Source organism: Urocampus carinirostris, chromosome 11, assembly GCF_059441175.1.
Source record: "Urocampus carinirostris isolate Australia breed hairy pipefish chromosome 11, RoL_Ucar_1.0, whole genome shotgun sequence".
Taxonomy (NCBI): Eukaryota; Metazoa; Chordata; class Actinopteri; order Syngnathiformes; family Syngnathidae; genus Urocampus; species Urocampus carinirostris.
Window position 1 is genome coordinate 15,454,950 of NC_142359.1, and position 23,514 is coordinate 15,478,463.

General features: G+C 41.4%; 1 protein-coding gene across 2 annotated transcripts in view; it reads right to left on the bottom strand.

The window, feature by feature from the left end:
- Positions 1–1,433: 1,433 nt before the first annotated feature.
- The window catches only part of gba2 (glucosidase, beta (bile acid) 2), a 24,214-nt gene continuing 2,133 nt past the window's right edge, over positions 1,434–23,514 (bottom strand). Inside the window, exons 3-19 of one of the 2 annotated variants that reach the window (XM_088347973.1) lie at positions 17,479–17,570; positions 17,290–17,405; positions 12,804–13,022; positions 12,497–12,736; positions 12,327–12,429; positions 12,090–12,243; positions 10,601–10,726; positions 9,108–9,292; positions 8,923–9,027; positions 8,726–8,833; positions 8,325–8,476; positions 8,132–8,238; positions 7,557–7,699; positions 7,241–7,356; positions 6,006–6,197; positions 4,026–4,230; positions 1,434–1,746 (exon numbers count right to left, since the gene is read on the bottom strand). In XM_088347973.1, the coding sequence (XP_088204099.1) occupies positions 1,730–1,746; positions 4,026–4,230; positions 6,006–6,197; positions 7,241–7,356; positions 7,557–7,699; positions 8,132–8,238; positions 8,325–8,476; positions 8,726–8,833; positions 8,923–9,027; positions 9,108–9,292; positions 10,601–10,726; positions 12,090–12,243; positions 12,327–12,429; positions 12,497–12,736; positions 12,804–13,022; positions 17,290–17,405; positions 17,479–17,570 (2,380 nt within the window). In that variant the 3' untranslated portion in view covers positions 1,434–1,729. Of the gene's footprint in view, positions 1,747–3,645; positions 4,231–6,005; positions 6,198–7,240; positions 7,357–7,556; positions 7,700–8,131; positions 8,239–8,324; positions 8,477–8,725; positions 8,834–8,922; positions 9,028–9,107; positions 9,293–10,600; positions 10,727–12,089; positions 12,244–12,326; positions 12,430–12,496; positions 12,737–12,803; positions 13,023–17,289; positions 17,406–17,478; positions 17,571–23,514 lie in introns of those variants that run through there. The other variant, XM_088347974.1, reaches the window with a different exon arrangement.

The window sequence follows — 23,514 nt, forward strand, 5'->3', positions numbered from 1 at the left end:
TCGGCGCTTTTAAAACTTGAACAGTAACAATTGTGGTTGGCCAAAACTCCATCACTCTCTACATAACCTTGAACAAAACCGCAGTGCTTTGCGGTTTCATAACCGCACTACGTTCAAACTTCCGACTTCGACTTCAGACTGCCTCCCCCTAACGCCCCTCTACCGCCCCCCTACCGCCTTCTTCCTCACCGCCCCCCCAAGATCTTTCCACCTTCCCCACAGGGGGCGGTACCGCCCACTTTGGGAACCACTGGGGTAAACCAACAGCTTTATCGTCACTTATTTTAAGCCTCGGGGCCTGCAGAACTGATTGTGAAGGCCTATTGGTAGATTTCTGACCCTGGCAACAAGTAAGGCTGAGATGTTATTGGTTGCATGATTAAATATGAAAACACTAATCTGGAAGCAGTGTAAGCAAAGGGAAAACAATTAAAGGAAGCTGACAGACTATTTTGAACTATTTAAAAGGAAATATGGACAAAACATAATTAACACACAATGATTCAGTTATTTTTTCAGCAGTAAAGGCGTTGCAGGTCCTGATGGCCCACCTCGGGTATTGTTACACACTGCTGCCCATCAATGCCAAGGTCCACCTCATCTCTGAAGAGTGGGACGAGTCTTTAAACCGAGAAAACAATGGCGACCAGATGTGAAGTTGCTGTATCTGAGTCAGACCAGAAGGCTCCTCTTGTTACGCATAAAACGTCCAGGAGAGGGATGGTCACCGCCAGTCTGTACTTGCCCACACCACAGGAAGTGGTGACTTGATGAGCCAGGTGGTTAAGGAATCCGTGATACAGGTTTATTTCGCATTGTGTTTGTTTAATTCCTTTCTTCATGATCAAAGTTGCTGGTTTTTCCTGGTCTTGCTTTTAATTCTCTGTGTAAACAGTGCCAAATAATTTAAACATATTTCATTTTGTGGTTATTGCTGCATTTAGATGTAATTTAAAGAACAACAGGGTGGGACGCAATGTCAAAGACACAATAACAGGATATAGAATACTGGAATAAAAAAACTAGAGGAAATGAAGTATGTGTCTGTGCGTGTGACCTTTTTTTCCTCACAGCATTTAGTAGCAAAAGTTATTATTCAATATATTCTAAACCAAGGATGTCGAACTCGTGGCTAGGGGCGATTTTTGCCCTCAGCTTGAAGTTTGAGGCCCATGCCTACATATGAAAGTTAAAGTAACGCTGTGTATTCATTGACCACTATACCGCTGTATTCTGCCGTGCAACGGAAAACGAGTGCTAAATATAATAAGTGACAATCAAAATTCAGAGAAACAAAGTGACCAAAGCACCATTTTTATTTTATTTCTTTGCCAGGTTTGTTTTCCCAGATACCCATAGCAGAAAGATGGAGGACAAATAAGTAACTTACCCCGGAGTAATGAACACTATCATTCGGATTATGAAGTATTTTATTACAGAATGATTCATTTTCATACGGTGGTTAGCACGCAACTCCACGTGCAGAGGTACAGGGTTCTATTCCAGCAACCACAGTCTCCCAGAGTGGAGTTTGCATGTTCTGCCTGTGCCTGCATGAGTTTCCTCTGGGCACTCAGGTTTCTTCCCACATTCGAAAAACATGTATGACAGGGAAATTGTCCAGTCCAAATGGTCACCTGGTGTAAATGAGCAGGGGAATTGTATGTCTCTGTGTGCCCTATAACCGGTTGTCCCCTGCCCCACTGCCTGAAGATAGCTGGGATGAGCTTCAGCACTCACAAGACCCTAGAGAGGATAAGTGGCACAGAAAATGGATGGATGATTTTCATACCAATGTCAATTTATATGCTTTAATTTCTAGATCTTAATTTGTGAAGGGAATTTTAAAAAATATCTGAAAAGAGTGAAATGTTTTTATTAAGTCGTGTTTATTTGTAAAGCCCTTAATTACAAGGAGTCTCAAAGGGCTACACAGACCACAGGTTACTGCAAACCACTGACTATTATTACTCTATCCCCTTATCTAAAACCTACATGAGGGCAAGGAAAAACTCAACCTGAGCATGAGGAAAATGAAGAAACCTTATTTGAACTTTTCCGTGGAACACTCGATTTTGGCCAACCTCACCCAGAGCATAGTCCTGGCGGCCTCCAGGTCAATTGAGTTCGAGACCCCTTTTCTAGATGCTTGGAAATGGATCAGTTACCAATTTGCTCACACATTCACAATGTGATTGGCACAGGTTCCTTGATCTTCATATATTGAATAATTTCGGGTTGTTCAGTTTAGTGAATGATTTCACAGTCTAGCTATTTAAAACGGTTGAGGTTTACGTTGAAGATCAGTTAAGACGTGTATAATACAATGTGCATTATGTTGCACCACGGGTGTCCAACATGATGCCTGCCAATGTTTCCTCTAAACTTCCACGCGTCTGAGCAGTCCCACATAAGTCTGCGAGTGTCGTTTGGAAGAATGGTGAACAACATAAATCAAGTTACATTCTGCTGGCTTTTCAGCAACATTAGTTTTTCACATTTTGATGAATTGGATAATGTATTCTTGCAGAGGTTGCAGAGCGCACACGGCTTTTGTTTTTACAACAACTATACTGTGAGATTTCCGCTTTTTAAAAAAAAAATCTTTTGTTACTTAATACTACAATTTTGTGGATGTTTTTAGTTGGTTGCACAATACAAAACTGTATTTGATCACATTTTTTTAGTGGAAGTAAAATTTTGGCAAAAAAGATTGAATGTTACATTCAAATAAATTGCAAATTATAATTTATGATTTGCAAATTATTTGAATATAACACAAGAGCAATGAAAGAGACCCACACTCAAATTTGTAATCTTTCCTGCATTTTTACCCTCATCACTAAGTTTTTTTATGCTTTAGTTTATTTTTCCGTGGCTTTGTTTTTTCTCCTAGCTTTTTATTTTTTTTAATCTTTTTTTTTTTACCTGCTTTGTCCTTTTTCTTGCTTTTTTTAAAGACTGCGCTTAAAACACCGCATAAAGAACCTGAATTGTTTTCATTCATGTATCGTTTTTGCATGGTAATTCTGGCCTTTTTTTGCGAGTGAATTAATAATTTCGAGCCCTGATTTTTACTCGCAGGATCGCTTTTCTTCTGGGCAGTTTGAGCAGTGCACAGTTGCGCACGCGCGCAATTTGGAGGGAACATTGGTGCCAGCTAACCAGTTCTGAAAATAGCTCACCAGTGCTGGGTGATTTTCAAATATTTTTTTTGTGGTTGATTTAACCCAACTTCCAATAATTAACCCGGAAATAGCATAGTAACAACAGTTATACCATGATATTATTTTTAAAATGTTTTTTTTTTTAAACTAATTGCCCTTTGCACGAATTTGTAACAAAAGTAGATCTCAATTTGAACAAGGTTGGAAACCCCTGTGTTATACTCTATGATAAAGGACGCCCGAATTGTTTATGTGAAAAAGAAAACCCAAGCGCCCCCCTTCCCCCCATTCTGCATTTTAATGTTGTTGCTGTTTCAAACAACATTTTTTATCAACTAGTGTCAAAACCTTGAGAAATGTACTGCGTCGAAGAACTGATGCAAACACCATATGCGTGTGCCGCCCCCTACAGCATGTCTTTTTGCACTACAACATGAACACCAATTGGTTGGTTGTGATGGAAAAGACGAAGCCAAAATGGTCCTATACAATGATTTATTCAGGATGATTGTCATAGGTGGGTGTTATAAAAAACATTTTGGACACCAAATACAATAGCATAATGTATGTGCAATAAGGCACCAAAGTCTGTATTTAAAAAAAGAGAAACTGTGTTTCTCGTCGTGTATTACTTAGGACAGCGTTCCTCTTATTTGAAATTAACAAGATACTGATAACCAGACCTCAAATGTAGTGTGCAAATTGACAAGGTGTTGTAAAAACTCACAGCTCAGAATCGCAAAGACATAAGACATACACGATTCAAGTAATGTGATCACCTACAGGAGGCATAAAAAAAGGAACAGATCGAAAGGTGGGATTTGCACATGAACCACACCGGATATCATTGACCATCACCTTCTCCGCTCCCTGTGAGGTGGTCGTCTCGGCAGCGCTTCAGAGCAAGTTGCATGGCCCAAATGCTGAGCGGCCTCATGTAGGCCAGCGAGCGGTAGATGCCCTTCTCGCAATACGCTTCAGGGGTTTGAAACGCCATGCCCAGCCGCTCCCAAACTGTGCGGTAGCAACCCTCGGCAGTGCGCATACCCTCCACCAACATGCCCTTGGGAGGATAGTCAAAGATCGCAGATCATTAAAGGTATTCAAACAGATTTTTCTTCCAATTATGCACAGAAAGTGTAATGTTCCTCCCTACGCTAATGGAAATGTGTTGCAGAATATACCATGCACCGGAGGACAAAGAAATTTTGTCTCAAAGTTGACCCGTCTGACTTGTTTGCTGTAGAGCTGTGATGTCATTGAAGGGGCAGAACACATTCAAATAGGCAAATCACATTAACAGAACACGTGAAGCAGCTCCAAAGCACAGCAGTTGTGGTAAACAGCAATTGCATACCAATAATTTCTGCTTGGAGATAGGCGATTGTGGCTTTTCATTTGTGTTTTTCATTGCTGTTGGAATAGCTTTGTATAGCTCCGGGTTACAGCAAGGCTGCTAAGGGCTTTCCTGTTTTGTTTGCTCCTGGTTGGCGCTCGTTGGCTGCCCAGCAAGTGTTGTTTGGCCGGCTAACCTGGCGTTAGCGCCAGTTTTGCTGTATTCCTCGGTTTATTTTCGTCCGGGTTCGCATTTGCTGCTGCAGCTGTTGCCAATATAAGTTGTTGGTTCCCAGTTAGTCTGGCTGCTTACTGCAGGTTTTTTTGGTCGGCTAGCCAACCAATAGCGCCAGTGTTGCAGTGTTCCTTAGTTTGTTTATTCTGGCTTTGAATATGTCACCGTAGCCTTAAGTGCTTTTCGTTGTTGGTTCTTGGTTAGCCAGGCTGCTCTCGTCGCATGTTCTTCAATCGGCTAGCCTGGCATGAGCGCCCTTTTGCCATATTCCATGGTTAATTTATTCCTAGCTGGCTTCATGTTAATCGCTGTAGCAGTTCCCGTTTTCATTTTTCGTTCCTGGTTAACCTGGCTACTCACCACATTTTTTTGATCGGCTACACTGGCATTAGCGTCGTTTGCAGTGTTCAATGGTTTGTCTATTCCCATGCGTCCTCGCGTTTATCGCTGCAGACATTGCCGCTTTTGGTTGTTGGTTCCTGGTTAGCCTGGCTGATACCGCCTGTTTTTTGCAAGAACCATTACTACATCCACTGGTGATACAACGCCCAAGCATTCTCCACAAAACTACCAATACTCGCTTAAACTTATAACCTCTTAAACTAATTAAAACATAAAACAATGTGGCGACTGGCTTGTTGCTCCTTCGATGACGTAACAGCTCAGGATGACAAAGACCAGACATGTTGTCTTCAAAATGCTTTGTCTTAGAAAATTGGAATATACCATTGAAATTGATTGTTTTTATGCAAAAGCTGTGCACTATTTTGTCACATTTTGCATGATTATTTAAGAATTTCAGGTAGCACTGATTATTGCCCCTTTTAAACCCTTAGGGCCAAGTACATTTAAGATCTGGCCTAAAATATCCAGCCCGACCCAATACGCAGGTATTCAAGTCCAAAACCAGCCTGAGCCCAATCAATTGATTTAAAGGGCTGCGCCCGAAGCAAACCTGACTTTTCATATTTTGTTTGTGAGGACCAGAAGGGTAAGGAATCCATTACATAGATCCTCCACAAAGAAAAAGAAACAAAGAATAATGACTGGTGGAAAATACATATTTTTTAAAGTCAGCAAGAAAGAAGCCTGGCCCAAATTAAAATGTAATGATTGGCATTTTTGGCCAACCGACCGTTTCGGGCCAGGCTTGAGCTTAAGAGCTACCTCTAGGCCAAGACATACAGATTGGAGCAACGTATCTGTTCTGATTGCAGGATGAAATTACCATGACAATACCCTTTATTTCATGATGTGGCTTTTTTTACCTCGTGGATCATAGTTGCAGCCAGACCGTAAACGACGCCGACCCATACTTCGTCGGACTGAACACTTGCGCGGTCGGCCACGCCCTCGGGCCGCATGCCGTTCACGGCCCCCATTTGGCCCCCACTGAAGCTCATCACGTTCAAGTCAAAGACAGACCGGAGAGCAGTTTTGATGTTTTCCTTTGGAAAAACCTGGATGGGCAAATCATGAACTTTGAAACCTTATCACCCGTTACAGCTTTTTTTAACTAGAGAAAACAATTAACTTTTATTTTGAATAGCCCAAATTTCTTTCATTTAAGATTCAACACGTGAATTTATTTAATCTATTAATGTATGTACTGTATTTTCCAGACTGTAAGGCACACTTAAAAACCCCCATTTGGCAAGAAATGTGAAAGTTCAACTTATAACCCAGTGCCCCATATATACTGCAGAATTCGGTGGGTAAGATTTAAAATGCATACACGAATAATAGTTATGTGTTACCATACAAGATTTTACATACAAAATTGACTGTATCTAACCGTATTCGAGCAATGATTGCAATGATTGTTCAAATCGATAAATATCGCTGACCTAAACTGCAACGTGAATTGATCCTGAGTAGTCACGGCAAGATTGACGACCACTACTGGTAGAGATGGCATATGACAAGGCATTGGAGCTTAGCTCATTATCACACTTTTTTAAGTTACTGTACCAGAAACACTGATTTGCCTAATGCATTCTGCTAGTGCATTGTTCAACAGAATACAATACAAGCTCTTTTACATACATATACATATTGAACTGAGAGGTTAAACACACACTTGTGAAAAATTGGAGACTGTTCAATCCATCAGAACGCACTATGCAAATCAATGTTGCTGGCACTTTGAGTAAAAACAGTGTGATAATGTGATACGCTCTAATGCCTTTTTCTGTCATCCATAACACTGGTTTTCTAGTAGTAAAGCGCCGGTGCTGTCACCACTACCACTCTGTTTGATTCCCATGACATGCAATGTTGTGTGATTATGGTCAGCGACATCTAATCAATCATTACACGACTATATACTGCAAGTGTATGTAGAGCCCAATGGTTTCACACAAATGCACACAGTAGCTCTTTATGTAGTCTCAATTTCATGCGCCTTAAAGTTTAGTGGGCCTCCAGTACGAAAATAATATGACTAGACTTTTTTAGTGAGTGCGTCTTATGGGGCTGAAAACACAGTATTTAGTTCTTAGACCTGGAAGTCTCCCTCTCCGAGTCCAGACGCTCTGAGGAACCACTGGCCAGCACACTGGTCTGACATTATACTGTTGGAAAGGTTTCTCCCACTGCTGTCATAGTTGTAGTACTTGCCTATGGAATGGAAGATTGTAAACATTATTCATGGGACCAATTTTACCAATAAAGTTACACATATTGGAAAGTGATTCTGATTCTCAAGTGTTTTTCAGGTACGGCAAAGGTTTAAAGTATTCAAAGTTGTAAATATTTGTATGGTGGGATTCCAAGCAATTGTGAAAAGCGAGGGGGGGTTTACGGATATTAGGCCATACCATTCCACAAAAGCTTCTCAAAGGCGGCGCTGCCTCTTTGCAAGATGTCTTTGTAGTGCTGTTGAGCCTCATGTTTGCCGAGCAGTTGAGCTATTTTGCACATGACGCACAACGATGCCAGCCACAGCCCTCCACAGTACGCACTGCAATGCATAGTAAAACGGAGAGAATAAAGGAAAACAGTATGGTGACGTGAATCCAAACATGAAATAACGTGGCACTTTTGGTACATTTTAACCGTGGAGAACCCAAAGAACCCTTCTTTCCATGAAAAATTATGACCTGTGGGTTCTCCGAGGGTAATCTGTCCATCAAAGATAAAAATACCCGAATTTCCTGTTTTGACACAAGTCGTGTTTTTCCAATTAGGATTTATTTGCCTATATCTCTGCCCAGCCTCCTAGCGCAGACACCATGCCTAAGAATATCAAATGTCTTAATGACATTGCTAGCCTGTTAGCATATCTTTCACTTGATGAAGCTGGAAGGCTCCCAAAGTAGAAGTGTTCGGATATGAAACATTGCTATTTCTTTTGTTTGAAACTTGCTCAACCATATAGTCTCCTCTGCCTGACCTTGGTCCGGTTACAGTCCAGCCATCATAAGTCTGATCAGCAAAGCCAGAGTTCTCGATCAGGCCATCTCCATCCAGGTCAAATTTGAGCTCCGACTCCATCACTGCCTAGCAGACAGAGTACAGGGAGAATTTCAAGACAAAGAAATAAACAAAACTAAAAAAAACAAATCACCCAAAAGAGCAAAGCTCACCTGACAGATGGGCCACATGTCCTGCAGATACTGCGCATCTTGGGTGAGGTAATAGTCTCTGTAGACCTGCAGGACAAACTTCAGGTTCAAGTCCTTCCAGTGGGCCGTGTCATGAATGAGATAGGCGTTCACCCTTTGCCACGGCTCATCATCTGCAAAAGAAAAGATCAACGCCTGGCCTATCAAATCATTACAAAATTTGTCTTAAAATAAAATACATGTGATATGTTAGCTTTATTTTTTATTTTCTTGTATTGAAGTACATTTGGGAATTTTAATAATGGAGCACATTTGAGTATTCTAATACTAGCAATATTGATGGATTGCACTTGGGAGTGCAAAGCAAGTTTTCAGCTCGTCATTGGAACTAAGTTCTAGAGATGTCTTCCAGAGTCATGTACCTGGGTCTCCAATGTCATGAGGCACTACATTTTTTGTCTTTACTGCGGCGAGCCGACCACTCATCAGATGCAACCTCTCAGTTAAATCTTGCTGAACCACACTGCCCGCTAGAAGAAAATTCAAGTGGGAGAATGCAGTGAAAAAAATAACCTTCCAAAAAAAAAAAAAAAAAAAAAAGTGAAGTAAGAAAGGATACCTATGTCATATTGCACACTCAGCGCAAGTTTGGGCCACAGCATGATAAGTGCAAAAGAGGCATAGAAGTGCACGTCGTATGTGTTGTACATTCTGTATTCTTGGCCTGAGAGACAAAATAAAGCATAACGGATCAATTCTAGAAAAACGAGTGTGTCTTTTTTGTGTGCATGGCAATTGGTTTACCTTCCAGGTAGGCGAAGCGGCCGTATTCCCTCGTGACGGGCGGTTGAGCGGGCAAGCCGCCATCCTCGCTTCGTACGCCTCCGCTAACATCAGCGTCCTCTTGCAGTTCCGTCCACACCGTCCCCCCGTCGGCCACAAAGTACAGTTCGTTGAACAGGGCCGATTTGTACCAGGAGGGAAGAGAACTACAGGCGTACACAACGTTTGATTGAAACTGATGTGTTGTTCGTGAATGAAATGCCTCTATGAGATTTTTTGTGTTAATAAGGGATACACAAAGAAACATGGCTGGACTTGACATGAGCAGACTATTTGAAGTGAACTACAAGAGGCTCCCCATCAAAAAGAGGCAGTCTTCCTTCGAAACGCTCTCTCTAGCTAATTTTCTCTCCCTCTCTCTCTTGTTCTTTTCCTCTCTCTCATTCTCACTGTCACCTTTTCTTTCTCTCGTGTTCTCTTTCTCTTTAATTCTTTTTTTTATAATTTTCTTTTATCTTTTTTTCTCACTTTATCTCCTTTTTGAGCTCTATTTTACTCTTATCTCCAGTTCACTCGTTTCTCTGTTTCTATCCCTCACTCTTACTCTTTCATTTTCTCTCTATCGGCCTCACCTCTTTCTTACTCTACCACTCTCTTTTTCTCTCCCTCTTTCTTAATTAACTACACTCTTCATCTGTCTCTTAAGGTACCTCTCTCCCCCTCTCTCACTAAATCTACCTCTCTCTATCTTTATTTCTCTCTCCCTATTTCTTTATTCCTCCCTTTCTCTCCCTATTTCTTTCTTTATTTCTCCCTCTCTCTCTCTCCCCATTTCTTTCTTTATTTCTCCCTCTCTCTCTCGCCCTCTCTCTCTTTATTTCTCTCTCTCCCTCTTTCTTCCTTACTTTATTTCTCTCTTTCTTCCTCTTTCTTCATTTCTCTCCCTCTTCCTCCTTTCTTTCTTTCTTTCTTTCTTTCTTCCTTTCTCTCTCTTTTTTTATTTCTCTGACTTTCTTCATTTCTTTCCCTCTCTTTCTTTATTTCTCTCTCACTCGCTCTCTCTCTTTCTTCATTTCTCTCTCTCTTGCTCTCTCTCTCGCTCTCTTTCTCTCTCGTGACTGGTCAATAATACTGGGATTATTCTGTGTTGTTTGCTTAATATAATATAAACAATTTGAAAGTTTCGATAAGGTAAAAGTTCACTCTATGTGTATGCTGCGATAAAGGGCTATACAAATAAACATGACTTGACTTGACTTTGATCAAACAGTAGCTTAATACATTTTCAAAATGAATTAAATTGGTGCATAATGTTCCATTTCTGTTCGTAACATATCATTAAAAACAAAAACAACTCAAGAACCGATGGGAGCCGAAAGAGCCGGCTCTTAACCCCTCTTGCCAATTTCAACGTTCTTTTACAGACTTCTAAACTAGCAAGGAAAATTCATCTCCAGTCGCTTTTGGTAGCTCGTTTTGAATGAAGTCCAGCTATGTCACTTTGGCCCCTGTACCTGTCATGGAGTATGGGCGTTTGCCACTCTTCAATGTTCTTCTCCCACTGTTTGTATTTTGTAAGAGCATAGTAACTCAAGGAGGGCGAGGCGTCCCCTTTGCTCCCAAAGTAACGAGTGTAGCGCCTGTAATCGCAACCAATTACCACATTTAACACTAGGCAGCAAAGGGCAGACAAAAGGAAAATACAATTTGGGGGACATGTATTATGTGTAATTATCATAATGAAGCTGTTTTAAGTGCAGCTCCAAAGGGGGAGAATAAAGATGCCCCCCAAAAATGAAACACACCCAACAAGTATGAAAGGGAAGGTTGCTTAGATTTTTATTTAGATACTTTTTTATTCATTTATCTGGGTGTTTTTTTTAGTTTTACCTACATACACTGCTTTACAGATTTTTATTTATTGTCAAATGCATTGATGGTCGTTCTATTTTGCCCCTCCTGACCACCAGAGGCAGTGCTTTAAACACTGAATGTTCCTTTCCCGCCTGTGTAGTTAAATAAATGCATAGCAAATTTGTCATTTGTGACAACTGTAGTACAGAAATGTGTATGAATTGCAATCTCACCACAGGTTCGTGTCCTAAAAAATCTTCTCACGTGAACACAAGGATTAAGAGTTACAAGATGCTCTGGTGGTCATACGGGACTTATAGAACCGTAGTTACATTCACAACTTGTTTTAAAATGCTTTACAAATTAGGTTGGGATCAAATGAGATGCATGTTATTCTGAAAACCGGGGTCAAACGCATAAAAAGATTCAACAAATAGTTTTGTCTTTCAAAATCTCCAAAAAGAACAAAAAAATGGTTGTTGTGGGTAATTTTCGGTAATCCATTATCTTTTTTTTAATCAGTTGTTTCAACTTGACATTTTGGGTTTTGTCAAGAGCAAAGGACTTCTTCAGGAACAAAGCAGCATCATACACTGTGTTAAAAACGCCAAAGTTTGGTTAAACAAATGGAATGAGACAGCTTTTCAGGCTACCAGTCATTTCATACTCATCAATTTGAAAGTTGACCATAAGATAACTGTTTTGGACAAGCATATTGGCCTCGGCGTTGCACTGCATTTTACTTGGGCGAAGATGTTGGGGCCGTAGTTTCTTTTAAAAGCACCAGGGAGCTACAATGGAGCGTCCAGGAACTGCATGTCGCTCATGAGCTGCTTGAACAAGAAGGAGATGTTTTTTGATTTTGTTGGTAATTATTGGGGGCGCCTAACTGCCTCGACATAAAATCTGGCGAAAAACATTCGCAGAAACCTGCAACTATGTAAACTTTCACGAATATCAGTTCTGCTGTTTCGGAGCCAATAAGCCACATGCACATGTGCACACGCACACGCTCTGACAAATCAAAAAATAATAATAATGAATTAAAAAAAAAATCTGGATTCATGAAGTAGTTTAGATTAGAATTAAATTAGATGGATTCAGATGGGATTTGATTGAGAAGTTTAAATTAGACAGTTTCTTGTTTACCTGTGGTGCTGCCTTTCACGGGAGCCAAAAGTGATTGTGGGCATGTCCCAGGTTAGACAGAACTCTAAGGTGTTGCGGCCCTGAGGCACGACGGAGCAGCCAACAGCCAGTGCGGCTGCCACCATATCTCCTTTAGTTGTGGGTGGGCTGGAGCCTGCAGGATTGAACAGAGACAATGCAGTTTTGAGTGTTCGGTTGTCCACCTCAAAAGTGATCATCCTACTCAGTAATGCTGACCCTTGGGAGAGTCCAAGCGGCCATCGGCCATCAGGTCACTCCACAAGTCACTGCAGGTTCCCTTTGGACTAAACGCAGTCTGATGGCTAACTTCCCTGTCGGGCTTATAAAAACACAAAACAATAAACAGAATAAAAAAGAAGAATGAGTTGCAAAAATAAATATCAAACCTGCTGTCGTGCTGCCATGCATAAAGTGTAAGGGTTGACCGCCGTGCAATGATGAAGCATAACTCCAGACACCGCCTCTCCCTCCTTTTCCAGATGAAAAGGTTCGTTCCAGTGGCCCCCGCCTTTGTCGTCCTTCTGGCCGGAGCCGTTAACCATTGTGAACATGATGGTGACATCCAGAGCAGCGTCGCTCTTATTTTCCACGTCCCAGATGAACACCGCCACCGGCAAAGAGGAGTCCTGCCCCAAAAGAGACAGGCTTTCAGGCACGGCGACCATAAAATCAAACTTGTTTGCTATTTCTAACCTGGTAGTCATGTGGGATGACAGGGGAAACCTGTCTGCAGGTAAGTGTGACGTTCTGTCCAGGGAGCTGGTAGACAGTCCAGGCCCGGGGGTAAAGGGCGTGATAAAAGGCGTACTCGCCACAGTAGCCCCAGTTCCAGCCCTGCAGCGTCGGCGGCCGCTCTACAGAAAGCACCTGTTGGTAAACCGTTTGGCCCCCGCGGCGAATACACACAGTAAACTGGGAAAGACAAAAAACAGCATTTGGTTATTACCATATTTACCGGACTACAAGGCACACCTAAAAAAAAAAAAAAAATTGGCCAGAAATTTAAAATATGCATTATGACCTTGAACGCCTTGTCATAATGTTGATATTGTGTATATATATATATATATATATATATATATATATATATATATGATTGATTTAAGCATGGTAACATAAATGTACCTCACAGGCACCCTTAGCTGTCAGTACTAAAGTAAGTGTCGTAATGCCTTTTAAGATCCCAGTATGACACGAAGGCGGTCTTTTTGAATGCTGCCCTGCCGGAAGGAATAAATCCTTAAACAACAAAGTCGTTGTACGCCTCATCAATATATAACATGGTGTCAGAAGTTAAAATAAGAATTGAAAGTGTACGGTTATGGGATGGCGCAGTTTCAACCTCCACGGAATCTGAGTTCGCAAGGCAATCTTGCTGAGAACTGGCAAAGCTGGATTTAATGCATCAAAATGCTGAGTGTTGCCAGCGGTGTCCTGGAAAAAGGGCGAGCAAGTGCACTATGCAACGTTAAAATGTCGCCAGCGAGGAGGTGATTAAAGTGAGCAACACGTTCATTTTCGCAGAGCAAGTGAATAAAATTGGAGCGCTGAAGAGAAAGTTTAAAGAACTTGACTCATTTACGTCACATCTTCTTCACGAGGGCACAGAACCAGTTAGAGCCGATACGTAACAGATTTAAAGGACAAAGCGAGGGACTGCGAGTTTGGTGATCTGCATGATTCCCTGGTTCGTGACTGAATCGTGTGCGGCATTGTCAATGATCACGTGAGAGGTAGACTGCTATGAGAAGGAGAGTTGACTCTATAAAAACAATTGATATACAGTATGCAGAGACAATTAAATCACAAGTACTCACTTGAAAGCCCTGAAAAAAGAGATGGAAATGAAAACCGTTAAAGCTGACAAAAAAGACTTTAATGTGAAAATATGGGCAGAACAGACCGAGTCAAATTGCAATAGGTGTGGTTTCAAGCATGGGACCAATAGATGTCCTGGTATGGGACAGATATACAGAGAGTGTCAAATGAAGAATCACTTTCCTAAAATGTGCAAATCACAGAGTCAGCCAGGCTCATGGAGGCCACAGGACAGGAATAGGATGAATGCATTAGAGCAAAGTGAAGAGGATCAGGAAGAAGAAATCTTCATTGATACACTAAGAGGAGTGTGAAACACACATACGTTTTATGGTATCTGCAGAATTTGAAAACAAGGAAGAAAAACAGACTGAAAGAATGAGCATTAATTAAAAAAATGTGATTTTTAAATTGGTCGCTGGAGCAGACTGTAATGCAATGTGTGTGGATCATTTAAATGCTCTGGATGTGAGAGGCAGGCTCAGAGCCAGAAGGAGCAAACTGGTGGCGTTCTTTGACCAAAACACAGCACCACTAGGCAAACCTGCCTTGACATGTGAATATAAAGGAGAAACGCATTACATTAAGTTTGAAATAGACAATGAGATGTACCATCAATAATGCATGAGGCACCTTTTGTGATAATAAGGTCTAGTGAAGAGAGATGGTGGACGAACCACTTAAAGACTAAAAAGAGCTGTTCAAGGAACTGGGTCGCACACCTGGTCAGCACCATATTCAAGTTGACCACACTGTCAGACCTGTTGTGCATGCTCCCAGGAAGATCCCTGTGGCGCTGAGAGACAGGGTTGTGGAGGAGTTACGTTGCATGGATAAAATGGGTGTGATAACAAGGCAAATAAAACCAACAGAATGGGTCAATAGGTGTTACCACAGTGACCATACTGAGAACATTTTGATCTGCATGGACTGCAAGTCTTGAAGAAAGCTATTAAACAGGAGCACTACCCATTACTTACGCTAGAGGAAGTACTTTCTTGTGCCGAATGCCAAGTACTTCTCTGTGCTAGATGCTGATAAAATATTTTAGCTAATCAAACTGGACAAGGAGAGCTCAAAGCTCTGCAGCTTCAACACTCTATAGGGATACATAGGTTCCTAGGGTTGCTGTTTAGAATCACTTCAGCACCAGAGGTGTTCCAGAGAGCCATAGCTCAGATGATTGAGGATCTGGTAGGTGTTGTAAATATTATTGACGATTTGCTTTCTGGGGAGACTCTATGAAATGAATGAAATGAAATGATCTGCATTTATATAGCGCTTTTCAAGTCAATGACTTCCCAAAGCGCTTTACAGTGTGCTTCACATTTCCCAATAGCGGCCTTGTATTGCAGCCATGTAAGACGCTAACCTGCTTATTGGGGGTATTAGGGGTTCAGTGTCTTACCCAAGGACACTTCAACATGTAACACGGACAAGCCGGGATTCGAACTGGGATCCGTTGATCCCAAGACGAGCGCTCTATCTCCTGAGCTACTGCCGCCCAAAAGCATGATCACAGGCTCCGGTTGTTAATAAAGAGAATGAAAGAGTACAACTTAAAGCTTAACAGCGAGATCAGGACAAGTGAAATAGAACACATTGGATACAAACTAAGCGCCAGGGCTGTTATTATTGGTTTTAGATGAGAGGATGGTGTAATAATAGTCTGTGGTTTGCAAAAATCTGTGGTCTGTGCAGCCCTTTGAGACTCCTTGTGATTAAGGGCTATACAAATAAACTTTAACTCAATTTCATGCCCCTTATGGTCCTGTTTGCTTAATATGTGAAAAATATTTGACAAAAGACTATTTTTAAGGGGTATGCTTTATAATCCAGCTGGCCCTCTAGTGCAGAAAATACAGTACTTATAAATAAAAGGCCCTCCCTCCGGACAAACAGGATGACAACAGTAGGACGCGTCATTCAATTGTGCTGTGTGTACTAGTTCAGTCTTTCTCAACCAGGGCTATGTGCTGTGAGATCTTGTCTGGTGTGCCACAGTAAATTTCCCTGTTCTAAAAATGCTGTGTCTTAAACAGATAACTCAATTAAATCACTATTACCCACAAGACATGCAATCTTGTTTAAAAGCTGTGTTTTGGGAAGCTAGAAAAGCAAAGGACATTTTACCCTGTGCATTTTTGACGCGTCAATTTAGCTCTGTTTTCGTGACATCCATTTTAGTGGATAGTTAGCAAGTGCGAAAACTATTTTTTCCTCTTACTGCCAAATTCGGCTACTTCCCGTTGGGTGTAGTTATGTAGCAGTCTGAAATTCTGAAGCTATTAGGTGATCGTTAGAGCAGTGTTTCCCCACTGGTGGGTTTGGACCTAAAAGTGGGTCGCGGACCTGTTTTCAGTGGGTCACGGGCCATTTCCATGGCAAAAGAATGCTAAAAATAGGAGAAAATCGAGGGTCAATTACACTCCTTAACAGTAGATGACGATAATGCCCTGCTCAATCTTTTCTACCTGTACAGTCAATTGGCGTGTTTGAGAGGGACCAAATCTTATTTTATTGTGATTTTGTTGGTTTTACTTTCTTTTTCCGCCATAGTAATGGGTCCCAAAAAATTCATTGTCATTGTAAAGAAAAGTAGAAAATACTGACAACAATGATCGAGTCGAAGAAGCAAACAATTGCGAAAGAAGAACATGTACATTGAATGTCTGCCATTGAAGTGCTGCAAGGTACAGTAAATGGTTGAAAAACTTTAGCTTTTTACCAGTAATCTTTATTAACTACATTGTTGAATAATCATCAATGTTTAGGTCCATGCTTTATCAATATTTTGAATTTCTTTTAGTAAGTGGCCATTTTAAAGCGTGTTTAGAGGGTCGTTCATATGCGATGTAGGCTCATAAGCAAGTGCGTACGGTACTTGAAGTTAAATTTGGCTTTGCTGGATTTTTTTTTTTTTTAAAGGGGAATATATTCTAATATCTCTGCTTTAAACCGCACACTCATTTTATTGGCTACATTTAAGAGGATTTTTTGTTTTTATTTATACTTAGCTTGTGGGTCGAAAGGTGGGTCAGTGGGTCTTGAGTCAGACCAGTTTAGAACCACTGCTTTTGAGCACCTTTGAGGAGGTCTTGTACATAAAGGGCTGTGCATCAACGATTAGCTACTGAAACTGTACATTGGTTATTTCTCATTATATTTTTTAATAATGCAACATTATACACTACTCTGTAACTGGTAGTGAAAATATCAATGAAAAAAAAATAAGATTGACAAATTGCATTTTAAAAGGTTTTGTTCATGTGGTATTCCATTAGTTTTTATTAGTTTTTTTTTTTTTGGGCTAAAAAAACGTGGAGAAACACTGGCTAAGTCAAGAAAAATGTGCCCATACCTGATTAGCCATGACAGTCTTGTAATGGTACATTCCAGGCGTCAGCTGCCACCGGCAAAACTCCCCCCTCCAACCTCTGGTAATAGTCCCACCGCCGATACCGCCCAGTGGGGCGCCTATCATATTTTTGGGCAGGCAGAAATACGTACGTTGGAGAAAATAATTCAAGTGATGCCAAGATTAACTCACCATAAATCTGCCGCAAAGGCTGCGCTCGAAACATATCGATGAATGGCGCCTTCTTTTCCACTTGTGTCTTTTTGTACCACCATTTTAGGTATCTGAATGAGAAAATATTTTACATGGCATAAAAAAATTGTTGACATTTGCTACAATTCTTGCCCAAGCTGAAAAGCGTTGACTGTACAACAAGCAAGAATGCAGGGGTCCCGCGGACAACATGGGCTCATGCTTAAGTTCCTATCTCTAGACTGAGAGTGGCAGAAAAAACCTATTCCTATTTGCGAAAGGCTTGCTTACTTCAGAGTTGTAATACTTTTCGCTATTAAATTAACACAATCTATTTCCTTGTACAGCTTGGTCTCTTCAAGTTTAACGACAGTTGGCGTGATTACTTTGGTGGATAACCGCCCCCGAGCTAATCATAGTTTATGAAACCAATGATGTTTCTCAAGGCCCTCTAGCAGGCTCTTAGACGCCAAATCAAAATCTGTTTTCTCGTAGACTGATGTTACTGGACACGGCCCTCGGGATTTTGTGTGAAGGGCTTCCTAGGGAGATATCTGAGCCTAGCGAAAGAACTAATGGCTGAACGTGTTTGGTTAAATTATTAAATATGAAAGCACACATCTGGTAGCAGCGAAGACAGGTAGAATCAATGAAATGAAGCTGACAGACAATTTGGAATTATTTAAAAAGTATTGATGGACAAAAAAAAAATTAACATCACATGATTCGTATATTTTTAGGCCAGCAGAGAAGGCCTGGCAGGCCCTTTTGGCCCACTGTCCTTATGCTCTCATTCGTACGTAATATTGAATGCCCGAAGAGCAATTAAACAGGCGATGGCTACTGAGTCACAAGACAATTTAGACATGCAAGAATGCGAATTTAAATCAATAATGCTTCAAGTGATAGACTGAGAATACAATAAAAGCTCAGCCACATTCAATGGGGTGAGTTGGACTTGGAACGTGTCGTGCGAGGGAGTGTTGGACTACGCCGCTCGTTATTCCACAGCTTCAGCCAGGGACAGGGACATCGATTGTCAACGTGATCTGGATCCAAGGCGTGACAAATTCAAACTGTGACCTGAATCCAATTTTCTATGCGCTTGATGTTAGCATATCTATCGAGGAAAAGTCAGGGAATAAGAGTGGAGTCTTTTATCAGTTCAGATTTCACCTCTCGGATAGAACTCTGTCTATTGAGTTATGTTTCTGAAAGTACGTTTACGCTTTAAATGCCACTAAGAACTAATAACTTTTAGCGATGTGGCATGTTCAAGCTTATTTTATTTCATTTTGTGATTTGTGGCTACATTTGTAGGACTATAACTGGTTGTCCATGTTCTCCCTAGGCCACCATGCGCCAAACAAGCAGCCACTATTGCAATGATTAACTATTGCCTTGCAACCAAAGCCGCCACGCCCTGTAGACAAGGGAGACTTGTCCTTGAGTTTGTAAGTTATACACTGGAGATCAGAATTAAAGAACTTGTAAAAAAAATTAGACAATTTTGAAATAATACCATCTTCACTGCTCAACAGTTTGAGGACATTTTGTTGTGTCTATACCTTGCTACTACAACATTGTTTTCACAAAATGAAAAAAGGAGTTTACAAAAAGAAAGAAACAAAAATGAGAAATTGCACTGATCATAATTAAAGAACACACTAATCAAAGTTAGAGAAGAACAATGACTTTGGAGTTAAAAACAAATCTCGAGGTAACAACAGTCAGCAATTAGTAAGAAGTGTACAGGCCTCTTCTGTGAATGACCTCAGCACATCAGCAGCCACAGGATAGTATTAGTCTCTCACACGCTCTGGTGTGATTTTGGTCCATTGTTCCTCCAGCCTCCTCCACACAGATTGTAGTGGGTTTCTTGACCATAACTATGTCACCAAGGATTTTCCCAGAGGTTCTCTATTGGGTTGAGATCAGGACTCTGGACTGGCCATTGATTCAATGTTTTTACCTTCAAGGAAATTCTTTACATGTTTTGCTGTGTGTCACGGAGCATTTTCCTGCATGACAACTGCAGGCGGGTTGGGTGATAAACGCAACCATATGCTGTTGAAAAAGGTTCTGTTACAATTTTGCATTCACTCTGCCATGTAGCTGTACAAGAGGCCCAACTCCTGCTGCAGAAAACATGCCCAAAACCATGACACTTCCTCCTTCACTGACGTTTATTACACACTTTGGGTTTGGTCTTTCTCCAATGTGTCGCCAAATATAACTATTCCCATCACACCCAAATAAGTTTAATTTGCTCTCATCACTGAAGTAATGTGAACTCTGGACCAGTTCTCCTCTGTCCACGTAAGATGCTCCTCCGCAAAGCTCAGGCTATGTTTTTTTTTCCCTAAGCACAGATTTGATCACTGCAGTGTAAGCCTTCAGTCCAAATGCTCTTAAACGGCGAGCCACCAAACGGCGAGACAGATTCTTACCATGTTCAACACTGAAATGGCGAGTAATTTCAGCTGCAGTCGGGAAACCATTACCCATTGACATCCTCCACAGTGAACTGTCCTCTCTTGCATTTGTCTTCCTTGGACGACCAGCCTTCTTGGGAGACTTTTATGAATTTGTAGTTTTGTAAAGATTCTTAAAATCCCTGATTTGGAACAACTTGTCTGGCTATGGCTGATAGGGTCATCCCTTTTGTTTTCATCTGGACAACCTGTTGCCGGAGGCTTTCAGACACTTTAGAATGGCTCACCATCTTGCAAAGTCAGTTAAACTGGCACTCAAAATGACAGTTAAATAGGCGTTGACAGATAATTAAGAAAATTAGCACCATGTGCTTGATTAGCAACATTGGGTAGGGTCCTTCTGAAAGTGTTCTCTAATTTTGATCAGTGTTTTTTGGCAAAATACATTTTTTTGTTGAAATGCCTAATACATTTTTTGAAAATGTGTTGTAATAGCATGGTATGGACAGAATAAAACTCTTGATCAGTGAAGATATTATTTCAAAATTATTATATTTCTTATAAGCTCCTCTTTAAATTTTAATCCCCGGTGTATGTACATAGCATGCAGTTAGTTGAGCTACCTTGAGACCGGGTGTCATGATTTGCCCATTGCTCTCACCTGCGCTCACTCGTTTAGTCCCAGATGCTGCTCATTTCCTGTTTGGTTTCGCTTCCTAATTAGACTCGTCTTTCTCATTCACTCCTGGTCAGTCCGTCTGCAAACCTCGTGCAAGGCAAGCACTTTTGACTCTGGCTCCCGTTTTGATCCTGACATGTTTCCTGTATCGATCCCCGATCCAAGCTCTGTTCTCCTGTCCCGGCTACCTGTATCTGGATTCTGTTCCCTGTATCGACCCAAGCTCCGTTCTTCTGTTCCGGCTACCTGTATCCTGATTCGGTTCCCTGTATCGATCCCTGATCCAAGCTCCGTTCTCCTCTCCTGGCTACCCGTATCCTGATTTTGTTCCCTGTATCGATCCAAGCTCCGTTCTCCTGTTCCGGCTACCTGTATCCTGATTCTTTTTTCTGTATCGATCCCTGATCCAAGCTACGTTCTCCTCTCCCGGCTACCCGTATCCTGATTCTGTTCCCTGTATCGATCCCTGATCCAAGCTCCGTTCTCCTCTCCCGGCTACCTGTATCATGATTCTGTTTCCTGTATCGATCCCTGACCCAAGCTACGTTCTCCTCTCCCGGCTACCCGTATCTTGATTCTGTTCCCTGTATCGATCCCTGATCCAAGCTTCGTTCTCCTCTCCCGGCTACCCGTATTCTGATTCTGTTCCCTGTATCAATCCAAGCTACGTTCTCCTGTTCCGGCTACCTGTATCCTGATTCTGTTCCCTGTATCGATCCCTGATCCAAGCTCCGTTTTCCTCTCCGGGCAACCCGTATCCTGATTCTGTTCCCTGTATCGATCCAAGCTCTGTTCTCCTGTTCCGGCTACCTGTATCCTGATTCTGTTGCCTGTATCGATCCAAGCTACGTTCTCCTCTCCCGGCTACCCGTATCCTGATTCTGTTCCCTGTATCAATCCCTGATCCAAGCTCTGTTCTCCTCTCCCGGCTACCCGTATCTTGATTCTGTTCTCTGTATCAATCCCTGAACCAAGCTCTGTTCTCCTGTCCCGGCTACCCGTATCCTGATTCTGTTTTCTGTATCGATCCAAGCTCCGTTCTCCTGTCCCGGCTACCAGTATCCTGCCCGATTCTGTTTCTTGTATTGACCCCTGGCTCCGTATCCCGTCCCGCTTACCCGACTTGTTCCGATCTCCGACCACGCTCCGTTCGCAAGGGCTTCCCGCTCCTCCTGCCTAGCGAGCACCAGATTGCGGTCTTTTTCCTCTCACCCTTACTTCCTAGATCCCTTAATAAAGCATTGTGTGAGACGTTACGCATTATGTTCCCCCGCTTGTACCGGTCGTAACACCAGGTTCCTGTGTCTTTTGTGGAATGCGTGGAATTGTGTTTGCATGACCAAAACTCAAAAGTCAAGAAGCCACTGGACACAAGTTTTTACACTGCACAAACCACCACTTCCCACTAATGAAACCATGGCCTCCACAAAGACTACCTACAGACCAAAAAGAGAGTTACTTTTTATGACACTGTTGTTACCAATTTACAACAAATGTACTAATTAAACTATCACAAAATAAAATGAGCAAATATAAACGTGTGACTGCTTACAAATGGATGCCAGTAATTCAATTAAGGCTTTTGCGTATAAGAAATGCAAGAAGGTAGACAAAACATTGCCAGTTATCAAATCTGGGGGGAGGTGCGACTGTCATTTAGAACCACTCTAAGTACAAAAATCAGAGAGAATTTAGCGTTAAGTTTGATGTCTTCGACATTTTCATATTGGAATATCTCAACAGGAATTACTTTTGGAGAATGGTTGTCAATGAATGTAATCGTTGAATAGTTGTCAGAGAAGATTAAGAACATATAAATAAATTTGCTATGCTCTTTACATTAATTAAAAAAAACTGTTACAAGATGGGGGTTAAAACCAAGCTTCAGCAAAACAAAGCAGAGTTTAAAACAAATATTCCAGGCATTAGAATATGTGAAGGTTTCTAGCGTGGATCGGAAACCTCAATTATTTTTTAAATTCTTTTTTGAGAGCCACAACTTTAATTTTAAGACAAAATCAAACACAAGCGCTTAACCAACTCTGCAGACAGAAGCCTATCATTCAGCGCAATTTATTTCACTGTGTAATGTTTTGATAGAACCATAGAAATAAAAATAATGCCAAAGTATGTGTCCCATATCAGCAGATGTACAATTCAAACTGTCTTCCTCCCACAGCTACTTAAGAACCTTGAGGCTCATTTTAACCAGTTTTTCAAGTAAATCATGGTTTCAAAACAAGGCTCGAGCAGATTTCATTTGTGAAAAGTAACGAAATACTGAAAACGAGAAGGATACGGATGTATTTACCTTTAGCTATGTCACATGGTCACAGTTGTAAGCTTGAGAATCGTGTGGTCATTATTCGACCTCCATTCCATTTCAAATATTCGACATACAGTATTTGAAAACTTAAAACTTTTGTCTTATAAGCCCTCAAGCGTGTCGTTTACCACATTGTCATACTTCAAGCTGACATTTGTATTGTGATGCATCATAATTGGCTAAGAAACATGGAAAAAATCCTGATGACATTCCTTCTTACCAGCCTTAAAGGTAGAGAATCACTAAGACGATCCTGTCTCCCTCTCTCTCTCAGGCACTTATTCCCATCTCCCTCTCTCTTTCTCTGTCACGCTCTTATTCCCATCTCTCTCTCTCTCTCTCTCTCCCTCTCACGCTCTTATTCCTATCTCTCGCTCACGCTCTTATTCCTATCTCTCTCTCTCATGCTCTTATTCCTATCTCTCTCTCTCTCACGCTCTTATTCCTATCTCTCTCTCTCTCACGCTCTTATTCCTATCTCTCTCTCTCTCATGCTCTCATTCCTTTCTCTCTCTCTCTCTCTCACGCTCTTATTCCTTTCTCTCTCTCTCTCTCTCTCTGTCTCACGCTCCTGTCTCTCTCTGTATCTCTCTCTC